This window comes from Physeter macrocephalus, unplaced genomic scaffold, assembly GCF_002837175.3.
Source record: "Physeter macrocephalus isolate SW-GA unplaced genomic scaffold, ASM283717v5 random_426, whole genome shotgun sequence".
In the NCBI taxonomy this organism is placed as follows: Eukaryota; Metazoa; Chordata; class Mammalia; order Artiodactyla; family Physeteridae; genus Physeter; species Physeter macrocephalus.
Genome location: NW_021145712.1, coordinates 43388 through 54900, shown reverse-complemented (window position 1 = coordinate 54900; position 11513 = coordinate 43388). Strand labels below are relative to the sequence as shown.

General features: G+C 54.0%; 1 protein-coding gene across 1 annotated transcript; it reads left to right on the top strand.

Moving 5' to 3' along the window:
• Positions 1-412: 412 nt before the first annotated feature.
• On the top strand, positions 413-11203 carry LOC114485058 (SPARC-related modular calcium-binding protein 1-like). The gene is made up of 3 exons (XM_028485519.2): positions 413-503; positions 2761-3075; positions 8353-11203. Exons 1-3 carry the CDS (start codon positions 413-415, stop codon positions 8367-8369), a joined length of 423 nt encoding a protein of 140 aa, XP_028341320.2. The 3' UTR covers positions 8370-11203.
• The last annotated feature ends 310 nt before the right edge of the window (positions 11204-11513 follow it).

Genomic DNA, 11513 nt, shown 5'->3' with positions numbered 1-11513 from the left:
TGGCTTCCAAAGTAGGACCCTAGCTAGCGCTGCCTAGCTACACATGTGGAGCCTGGCTCTGATGTTTGGGGAGGGGGCAGCATGGGATTCTGGAAGTCAAAGGATTTCCGAAGCAGAGTGCCTTACACCAGCTGGGGACGGGGGCGGGGAGAGGCAGGCCCCTCAGGCCCACAGGGCAGGCTGCCGGGTGGGGAAGTGCTCTAGGGAGCCAGAGGCACTGCTTGGAGGGCCCTCGGAGGACGTCTCCTGGGACGTGTCCTCGGCTGCGGGGTATGGGGGACATACGGGGGGGTAGCAGGCAGAAGGCATGGCCTCTCTGGGCTGGGGAGCTCCTGCTGGGAGTGAGGAGGGCAGGAACAGGGTTCTCCAGACAAGGAGGCAGGGAAGGGAGGGAAAAAGGAGCAGCGGCCAAATGACAGTCACTCTCCGGCATGAGAGGAAACTCCTAGAGGTTGTAGTGCGGGAGAAGAGCTGCTTCTTGCTGCAGCCTAGCCCAAAGGAAGGTTCGGGGAGCTCCAGCAACAGAGTCGCTGAGAACTGGGTAGGCAGGCGGGAGCCCAGGAACACGTGTTGAAGGCAGCGAGCCTCTCCTGGCAGGGCGTCTGGGCAGGATGACCTCATCCCTTCCCGTCTCAGCAAGTGAGGCTTTATTATTCTAGCCTCTAGGTAGACATTACGCTATGCTGAACCTAAAGGTTAAAGGAAGAGCTGCCTTCGCCGGGGGTTCTCGTGGCCCCCCTCACGGGAGGGGCCGAGGGGGAAAGCCCTCCCCTGGCCGCCTTAGAAAGCCTGGGTGGGAATAGCTGGAGCGTCTCCCCTGGGTCCCTCCCGGCTCTCCTCCCGCACCTGGGTCCTCCCTCGCGTTTAGGGGAAGGCGAGGGCAGGCAGGGTGCCCTGCAAGGGAGCTGGCCACCCTCCCTCCTGCTCCACGAGCATCCTGATAGAGAATTTCCTGGGGCCTGCCTGGTATACCCTGCAGGCTCGAGAGTGAATGTTGCAGTGAAAATAGAGGAAGCTTAAAACCACCAAAGTACCATGTACTGGCAGAGACAACAGTCTGAGCCATGCCTGTCTGAAAGCCCTTCCAAGCCTGGTTTCTGTGACAGACCTAGCAGATTCCCCAAGGGCCAGAAGCAGACGGTCCCTCACACCTTCCCCAGGTGCTCCCTGCACCAGACCTGTCAAGATGAGGTCCTGCTGGCAGATCCACTAATTGTGCTCTCTTGGAATTGGTCCAGGGTGCCCAGGGAGACCTGCCCAAGACTGCAATCCACTTAATTAGGAATGGGCATCCAACAGGGATGCCTGGCTTTTTTTGGGTAATGAAACGTCTTTTTCCCTAAATGGTGAGGCCACTTGGGGGTTGGGGTAGGGGAGGGAGTTTGCTGGCTCATTCATAGCGGAGGTGTCAGGGATGGTCCCCTCCCTCCCGGAAAACTCGGCAAACCCCAGAGAAGAACCCCAAGGCACTGGGAAGTGCCTTGAATATTTTTCTTGCCAGGTACAGCTTCAGAGTGTGCTGGCAGGCGCTGAATCCCTGGCGTAGGATCCCTGTGTGACAGCGAGCCCCTCTGTCCATGCTTCTCACCCACGGCCGTCACGTAGTCTGTCTAAGTATTTGAATGTATGGACCTCCCAACCTCAGCCTTAGTCCCCCAACCAAGGGAAAGTTACCCAGGGCTTTAAACAAAAGGGCCTGGACCACCTTCACTCCGTGCCAGGCCCTGGCAGCAGGAACCATGGGATTCGTGTGACTCTGTTCTCCTGGCCAGAGACCCCAGTCACCCCCCTCTAGAAGAGACGCCTCGTTGGCTTCAAAAGTTTCAGCTAGCACCCTGAATCCTTTTCGGGAGAAGATGAGGCATGAGTAAATGAAATTGATGGGTAGGCCTTGTGCACATTACATGTGTAGGCATTGCTCTTGTCACGTTACGGTCACCACGCATACACGGGCTGTGTTAGATGCGGTCACCGCTGTGCATCTTGACACCGGGAAGCTTTCTTGGTTACTCTAGCCCAGTGCTTCTTAGCAGAATCCCCTGGGGGTTCTAGTTAACATGTGGCTTCCTGGGTCCACCCTGGACCTCCTGTCTTAAAACCTCTATGTGGCCAGACTCCACGCTTAGTAGGTCTGGACTTGCCAGCTGTAGAACCTCTGTTTGTGTCCATCTCAACTGCCTTCTTTCCTCAAAAATTCTTAACCGCACTTGATACCTGACGGGGACGGCCCACGGGAACGTCACACTTCACACTGAATTGCTGCTGCCCGGTTTCACTTTCTTGGCTCCGTTTCGCCAAAAGACAGCAGTTTGAAGCCAGGGGCTCTGCCTCCTGCTTTGGAAGCCCTCCCAGGACCTGGGCTGGCACTGGGTGGGTGGTGCAGGCTCTGAGCACCTTTTTCCATAGTCATGTTCATTTGGATGCCAAGTTCATGTGTAACGGGCAGCTTGTGTAGCAGCAACACGAGGCTGGAAGGACAGTTTGGATTCCTGTGGTTTTTCTCAGGTGAATTATATCCAGCCAATATGTCTTGAGCATCCGTCTTGTACAAGAACGTTGCTGGCTATGGCGGAGGGGGTGGAAGGCTCACCTACTTGGGGACCCCTGAAGAATGAACTGTCCGGTCTTGTGGCTCCAGTTGGAAAGGATGGCTTGATTCGGCTGCAGCCTCATTGGGGCTGGGAGGGCCCGGGCTCGGAGAAGCTGTTTCTGCCTGGCTGCCGGCAGCCCTGGCATCTGAGCACGTGGGAGGGAACTGAGGCTGGGCTGGTGGCTCCTGCAGGATCCTGAGCGGTGTGCCGGGGGATGGGGGTGTCTGCCCGTGGCCCAGGTTCTCAGAGCCAGACCCCAGCCACACCCTGGAGGAGCGAGTGGTGCACTGGTACTTCAGCCAGCTGGACAGCAACAGCAGCGACGACATTAACAAGAGGGAAATGAAGCCCTTCAAGCGCTACGTGAAGAAGAAAGCCAAGCCCAAGAAATGCGCCCGGCGTTTCACCGACTACTGTGACCTGAACAAGGACAAGGTCATCTCACTTCCCGAGCTGAAGGGCTGCCTGGGTGTTAGCAAAGAAGGTGAGTGCTCGCCTATGCTCCTGGCCCGCTAGGACTTGCCCCTCCCGGGCCCCGGGGGCCAAGGGCTCCCCCAGTAGATGAGGTCCCAGGTGCATGTTTATTCAGCTACTTACTGGCAGTGTGTTACGCTTCATGCTAGACGCCTGATACAGTGGAGGAATGGATGGATAAGGTCCCTATCCTTCCACAGTCTATGGAGGAGACAGATACTAAAGTATTTACATACCTTGTGGTAAGTGCTATGAGGGTGTATTAAGATAGGCCAGGCTGCAGTGACAAGTAGAACCACACACGTAATGGCTCAGCTCAACGCAGTGGATATTAGTTCATCTTGCACGTGTAATAGTTCACCACGATTCCAGGTCCTAGGGGTGTGTGTGTGTGTGTGTGTGTGTGTGTGTGTGTGTGTGTGTGTGGTGTACGCAGGGGAAGGAATAGGAGTGGGGATTGCTTCATGTGCAGTCACTGAGGTTCAGGCTGAGAATGACTCTGCCGTCTTTATTATGTGGCATCCAGGGTCACCCTGGGGGTCTTCTCCCTTCCCAGCCAGCCAGATGGCATAAAGCCTGGAGCAGTGCCTGTGGTGGGGGGTTGACGGGCCAGTCCTGGAAGTGACACACATCACCTCTCCTATTTCACTGGCTTGAACTCAGTCACTAGACCACACCCCACAGTAAGGAAGGCTGGGAGCCCAGGAAGAGGAGGAGAGCGTGAATTCTGGTGGACACCTAATGATCTCTGTCACAGTGGAGCAAGTGCAGAGTATTGTAGGAACGTAGGTAGGGCACCCCCATCCGCGCAGGGGCAGACGGGCTTGGAAAACTTTGGGAAGGAGGTGATGTCTAGAGCAGGGGTCAGCCAACCGTGGCCCATGGGCCCAATCTAGTCCACGGCCTGTTTCTGTACAGCCTGTGAGCTGAGTGGTTTTTCTATTTTTAAAGGGATGTAATTTTCAAAAAAGAAGAATATACAGCCGAGATATTGTATATCGTACACGGCTCACAAAGCTAAAATACTTACCAGCTCGTCCTTTGCAGATAAGTTTGCTGCCGCTGCTCTACGGCAGTCCCTGAGCGATGAGTAAGAGGTGGCCAGGCAGAAAGATCAGGGGAGGGAAGAGTGTTCTGAGCTGAGGCAGATGAAGAGTGAAGCTGCAGAGGTGAGGGAGCAGAGTTTTAGAGGAGCTGAAGGACGTCAGTGTGACTGAGATGCACGTTTGAAGATGGAAGGGGAGGGGAAGGGGTAGGAGGCAAGGTGAGAGAGTTTCAGCTATACAAGGGCAGTGGGGAAGCTGTTGAAGAGATTCAGTCAGAGAAACAAGAGCATCAGTTTTGCTTAACAATTATTCCGGTGCAGCGTGGGAAATGGATTGGGGATAAGCGAGGCAGAGTCGCCAGCAGGAGGCTGTGGCTGTCCAGACAGGAGGTGATGGAGGCCTGAGTTATGAAAAACCCAGTAGGGGATGCAGAGTAGTGGGTAGAGGTGACTAGGTAGACCTGCAGGCCTTGGTGATTGAGGGCATAGAGGGATGAAAGTTGGTTTGGGCAGCTGGACAGTGGGTCCATTCACTGAGATGGGCAACGTGGGAGGAAGAGCCGAGCAGGTGCAGGGGGACAGGGAAGGTGACGAGGACGGCTTGGACGTGTCAAGTTGGATGCACCCAAAGTATTAGAGGGTCTGTAGTGCTGGTGAAAGGTCTGGGCTGAAGATACCAATTCGGGTGGTGCTGACTTATTTGAAATGGAAGCTTGGGAAATGCTGAGATTGCCTTGGAGGAAACATAAGGGCTTTTCCTCGTTCTGACCCTTGTTTGACAGTGTAAACCCAAAAGGTAGCTGGGGAAGTGGCTGAGGTACCATGAGGTACCCAGTCTCGGGGGACCTGTGCGCTCCATCACTGGGTTCTGGCCTTTGTTCTGGGGCGTGTGGCCCTGGGTGAGTGACCTCATCACGCTGGGCACCCCTGTCTGATGAGGATGCCTCTCTGTGTTCCCACCACTCTGAGTCCCCAGGACCCCGCCTCAGCCACAGCCTAGTTCTTTCACCCGAGTACAAACTACTCAGCCACCCGGGTTTCGGTGTCTTCATCTGTAAGATGGAAATAATCATAATATCCACCTCATAGGGCTGCTGTGCTGGTTCACTACAACAGTGAGTCAAAGCAGCTGTCATGGTGCCTGAGACATTGAAGGAACTCCGTGGAAGTTCAATATTACTGTTCTTCTTCATAAGATTATTGCCGCTGTCGGAAGCCTTATCACACTGCATTGCAGTTCACGTTCCCAATTCTCCCCTGCAGCTCCCCTGTAGCTGTGGGTGTGCCGTCTCAAGCTCTAACCTCAGGCAGCGTGCACAGCGCACGGTGCACGGTGCCCAGTAACAGTGCATTAGATCCCTGTCAAATGATGAAGGGATGGGAGAGGGATTGTCCTGTATGGTGACATTACGCTTTGGCATTTGGAATCTGTGCCCATTTCTCAGAGCACAGGCTGAGGGCCAGTGTTGGAAAGAGACTACCCAGTGTTAGTATAGACCCCAGGCCCACCCAGGAGCACTTCTGGGCTCAGTGGGGTTGGAATCACAGAGCTCTGTAGCCCCTCTGCCCTCAGTCCCCTTTCTGTGCTGGTAGTTCAGGTCCGTGCAGCACACAGCAGCCAAAGGGAGGCTGAGTGTGGTGACCTCGGGGCCACCGAGCTCAAGGAGGCCTCCCGGCTGTCCTCTGAAGCTTTGTGGGGCACCAGGTGCACAGAACCCAAAGGAAGCATCCACCCCTGACACTTACTAGCTCTGTAATCTTTAGCAAGCTACCCAAACTCTCTGAGCCTCAATTTCCTCATCTGCAGGATGGAGATGATAGCGTCTGCCTCACAGATTCGGTGTGAAGATTTAACAAGCTGGTGCCTGTGAAGAACTTAGCTCAGTACGTGGTTAGTGGTGAATGCACAAAAGAAATTAGGAGTAGTAGAGTAACGCACCCCCAGGCTGCCGGCAGCTTCGCAGGGTCCCTGTCCTCTGCGGAGCAGCAGAAAAGTCACTTGGGTAGATGGTATGTAGGGAATGGAGCAGATGTTGGTCATCTGGTGTTGTGCAGTGCCCTCTGGTGGGCTGAAAGGGGCTTGCATACCAAGTTGGGGGCGGAGGTCGGGTGTGGGGAGGACACAGTTTGGAGGTGAATGTAGCTTTGGGTGTGAGGGACTGAATTTGGGGGAAATGCCCCATGAACACAGGCATTTTTACTAACCAGACTCCTCACTGGGGAGCTGGATTCTCTGCGTAGTGTTCTGAGGGCTGATCTTTCTTAACTGGCCCTTCCCAGTATATAAAGCACCATCATTAGGATGACTGTCACCACCCTGTGAAGCAGGCAGGCTGGAGCCGAGTTCTTCCATTGAAAAAAATTGCCAGCTCTCCCGATGAATTGCCCAAGGATTGGCACCTGCTCCGGGCTCGGACCTTTTCTCTCCCCTGCCTTCCTTGGTAGTTAAGAGCATGATTCTGGAAGCAGACAGTCAGGTCTGAGTTTGCTTCACCACGTAAAAGCTATGCCATCTCCAAGCCTCAGTTTCATCCTCATAAAATGGGGATAATTTGATTGTTTTATTAGAACCATATACAGTTGTTCTGAGGATGAAGCGATCTTTTGGTAAAGGGATTAGTGCGGTAAGCCTTCAGGGTGAGAGCTGGTTACCGCTGGCTGTACGTTTTCTCTCCTGAGTCTCAGCCTGGTGGGCAGGGCTATTTGAGGTCCTCTGTACGTGTAGATCTTTCCTCTCATCCCTGAGAGAAGCAGCTGCTGGCTGGAGCAGGTGAAAGATGGGATTCAGGGCCTGGCAACCAGGCTCACCTCCCACCCGCCTGCCTTGGGCTTGTCCCTCTATCTTTCCAAGTTTGTTTTCTCATCCGTGACATTGGATGTACCAGTATCTACCCCTCCCCCCACCCCACCCTGTGTTCTGTCTTGTTTCTCAGGTCTTAAGGAATGTTAGTGTAACTTGGGGGCGGTTGAGCTGAGGGTGGGCGTGTATTTCCACAGCACTTTACACTCCTCCAAGCCCTTTCTCCATGAATTCAGTTGGTCCTCAAGGCAACCCTGAGAGGCACAACAGAAGCAGCACAGCTGTGGTCCTAATTCCTGCTCCATAGACTGACCCAGAGGGCTTGAGGGCTGTGCACAAAATCACACAGCCTCCAGGGCCCACGTGGAGCTGGCCCAGCTCTTGGTGTGCCTGCCTTGCGCTCCCTACTCCTCCCTTAGGAGACCTGGGCCCTGCAGAGCCTCCAAAACCGATCAGCACCCTATGGGGTGGAGTGGGCGTTCGCAGAACAAGCCTTGGACCTCCGTTAAGCGCCTCAGCTGCTCTGAGCATCAGTTTCCGGAGTTGTTAAGTGAAGGGGCTGGACCAGATGATGGCTAAGATTCCTTCCACCTGACCTTCTGCGACTGGGAGAGCCAGGACCCAAGAAGGTTATATGCAAATGTCCATCAGCACTAAAGCCCCTCTCGGCTAATGAGGGGGCCCTGGCCTTAGGGAAGAGGTGTTGGCTAACAAGGGGTTTACCCGGGCAGAACAGGAAGCCTGACCACACAATCTCTGGCCCTTCCCCAAGTGCCCTCTTCATTCTGGGGGTTAGAGGGGCCAGGGGCCCAGGTATAGAAGAAGCCCCACCAGTTCTCTGGGTCAAGGCCACTCGAGCATCCTAAGTTCCTGTTTTGACAGGTGGTAGTCTTGGCATCTTCCCCCAGGGAAAATGATCAGGCAAAAACCCATTCAGTAAGTTGCCTTCTTTCTGGGGTCCTTGCTATGGGCCCCCTGATGCAGCTTTGGTAGTGCAGCAGTGTTGGGATTGGCCAAGTTACTTGGACTCCCATGTTCAATTTGTTTGCTGAGGACACAGGAGAAAGATTAGTTAGTGCTACAAGGATCCTACCATTCCCACCTGTAAACAAGCACCTACCACTTCCCCCCGAGCCCCAGGTTGAAAGGCTGGCATCTGGGAGTAGGATGGTTTGTACAGAGTGCACGCCCCCCAACTGTGGTTACTGGGCAAAACCTAGTTCTCTGGAATGGCAGCCTCATTTTGTTGCCATTGTGATGCCTCATGGTGGCAGATGGGCTGGTAAAACATGGGCTTATCTGCAAGTCCAGGTTACCTGTGTCCCACCCAGCCCCGTATTTACCAGCAGGTAGAAAAGCCTGCTCCGGTGAGGAAATTGACATGTGTAGCTGGATGGCTTGTAAACCCAACTCTAACTTCTCACTTGTACCTCCCTTCTCAGTAGGACGCCTCATCTAAGGAGCAGAAAACCAAAGGGCAGGTGGAGAGACCCGGGAGGCAGGATGGATCACCAGACACCTGACCTTGGACGCTGCCCACAGCCCAGCCACATCCCATGTAACATGAGTGGTGCCCACCGTGTTTGCACTTTTAATAACTCTTACTTGTGTGTTTTCTTTTTGGTTTCATTTTTAAACACCAATATCTAATACCGTGGTGGGAAAAGGAAAGGGAAGAAAGACTGTTCATTCTCTTTTATTGTTAAGGTTTTGGATCTGCTACTGACAACTTTTAGGGTTCTGAGGGGGTGAGGGTCTTGTTGGGACTGAGAAGAAAGAGATTTATATACTGTATATAAATATATATGTAAATTGTATAGTTCTTTTGTACAGCCATTGGCACTGCTGTCTGTTTATTCCCCTCCCTTTTCCTGCTCTGGGTTGTGAGGGCTCTGGACACACGGCCCAGCTCTCTGGAACCCCGAACTCCATCCCCAGCCCGCTTGGATTCTGTTTGGAGACCGACCCCTGGGGTTATAGTGCAGACTCCATTAGTTCTTTTCTAGTGGGAGGAGGGCACTGCCTCTTGCTGTGGCTGTCAGAGCTGGCAAGTCACTTGGCGGTTGACCTTCTCAAGGGAGGCTGGGTGTGGGACAATGGGAGGGGCCCCTGGAGGGAGGGCTCCCGTGCCCATGTGTTCCTGCCATCCGGACCCCCAGGTGGCCCTGACCCCGTGGGTGCACAGTGTCCTGGTGGCCCACGGAGCAAATTGTCCTCCAAGGATTTGCGTTAGGGTCAGTTGAAACATTTCCACCCATGTTTAGCATCTACTCCATGTAAAGCATGAGAAGGGAGGCAACGAAGGAAAAGACACACAGAGGGGCCTTTTATTTAGTAGCTGTTTAGTATCTGGGCAGCGGAGGGAAGAGGACAGAAGGCCTGCCCCGGTGAGTGCAGTACCCGCAGGAGGCTTCTCGCCTCCTACAAACCCACGAATGAGGCTTCCCGAGACAGCTCCCAGGGCCAAGGTCAGACTAGGCTTTTACTTCCACTCTCCTCTATCTCCTCTGCCATCCTTTGGTCATCGTAAGCCTGAGGGAAGAGTTGTGTCCGTCACCTTGTTGGAAACTCAGCCTTTTTTTTAAAAAAAAAACTCAGTACTGAGGTTCTTCCTGTTCCCTTAAATGCTCTTAAAGGCTTCCAGGCTTGAGGCCAATTCCAGAGCAAAGCTCACCTTGGGCCTCCCACTTCTGCCTCGCCTAGAAGTGCAGAGATAATAACCCAGCTATGGGGAAATCCAGGCCTAGCTTTCCACAGACGTTTTACTGTGATTCCAACGTGGAATCCAATGTGCTGGGCAGCCTTCGGGTCAGATGCCAGCTTCTTCTGCCCGGGTGACCATGCCTATCTGACAGTCATCCAAGAGCAACAAGTGGCACTTAGCACCCCTTCCATGAGCAGGCGTGGCAGCACTGAGGGAGGGTGGGTAGTAGCCCAGGACTGGTGCCCCTATGGATTGCTTTTGGAAATCTGGCCACATCTCGTGCATCTCATACCCCATCCCGGTATCCCATCCTCTGACTGGAGAAGGTTCTTGCTGTCAGGGTGAAAGTCCCAGAGGTTGTGTTAGGGTGACTGGAGGCCCCATCCCTACATGGTAAGGTGGAAGGGGAGCCCTAGCCCATGAGTTTGGACCAGAAAGCTCAGCGTGCTGGAGCTGGATGGACTTTCCAGGAGACCCCAGTCCCCTACTCTGGCCAGGAGGAAGTACCTCCTTGTAGAAAGTCAGACTCTCCCCCGGGCATCTTCTCTCTCACACATATGTGGAGGCTGTGTTGTGTGGTTTTCCTTTGTGAGGAGGGAGGGAGACTATTTGTAGCTTGTTTTATAAAAAATAAAAATGAGTCAATCTTGGTGGCTGCTGCCTCTTTCTTTGGGTGGCTTCCTCTGCTGGAAAGGTTTCATTTCCTTAAAAGGTTAGTTGTTTTCTGTGGCCCAGGTGCCCTCCACTCTGATCTTGGGAAGTCTGAGGTGCTAGATGGGAAAGGAACCCAGAAGTGGCCGTAAGGTGGCGCCACACTTTGCGGTTAGGACATCGACCCCCTGGGCCCTCACCTACAGTGTTGGTGCCCTCTTTGTAATTCTCCCTCTTGCTGCACCCATACAGCTGCCCTCACGAGGAAGGTAGGGGATGTTGGTGGTGGTGCTTTTGGGGCAGGGCTGGGGGTAGCCCATTCTGTGGGCTTCAGGCTGGTGGGAGTGAACATTGTGGCCACCACCCTTATCACAAGACCCCAGGCTGGAAAGCAGTCCCCCAATGAGGTTCACACCGTCTGTGCCCCACTTTTGTGGGACACATGTTCAGGTCACCTATTCAGGTCAAGGCTGCTGGCCTGCTTGGCATTGCTGGAGGCCTTCAGTGTGGACATTGGAGCAGAGACGAGGCTCTAGATTGTGTCTGGTGCTACAGGGCGTCTTTTCCCTTTGTATCCCCCCGCTGCCCACACGCAGCTGTCCCCGGATGTGGCTTCCTCACCAGTCTCTTTTTGTCACCTCTGTTCCCTTGTCCTTTGCAGGTGAACAGAAGATAATGCCCTTGAGAAATTCTCCCCTAGCCTTTCCTTCAGCTTTTTCCCGGGAAAGGATCTCAGCCTTTGAATGGGGTCATATAGGTCCCCCTTCTCTAGTGCTGATACTGAGCTGCTCTGTCCACAGGCCCTGAAATACTTAATACTCACCCCAGCCCAGTGCTACTGGCGTCATCAATCCCATTTCACAGCTGTGGACGCAGACTTGGGAGCTCGGTGACTTGCTGGGTTACACCCAGCTGGGAAAGGCAGAGCTGGGTGTCACCCTCAGATCTTCCTCTCCAGGCCTGGAGCTCTGCCCACTGCCCAGCTGCCTTCCTGGAGGGGCTAGAACAACAGCCTTCTCCCTCCTTAACCCCAGGTGGCTGCATTCAGCTGTGAGTACACTTTTTTCTCTGCATAGTTTAGAGTCTTATTAAAAACCACTAATTTGTAGAGGTCTATCACGGGCTTCAGGGATTTGGGGAAGAGAAGTAAGGGAGGTATTTGCCTGTGCAGGGCCTCATTGGGAGACTTGGGGTTGACCTAGCCTCCAGCAGAGAGATCCAGGCTGATGTGGGAAGGGGGCAGGGCCA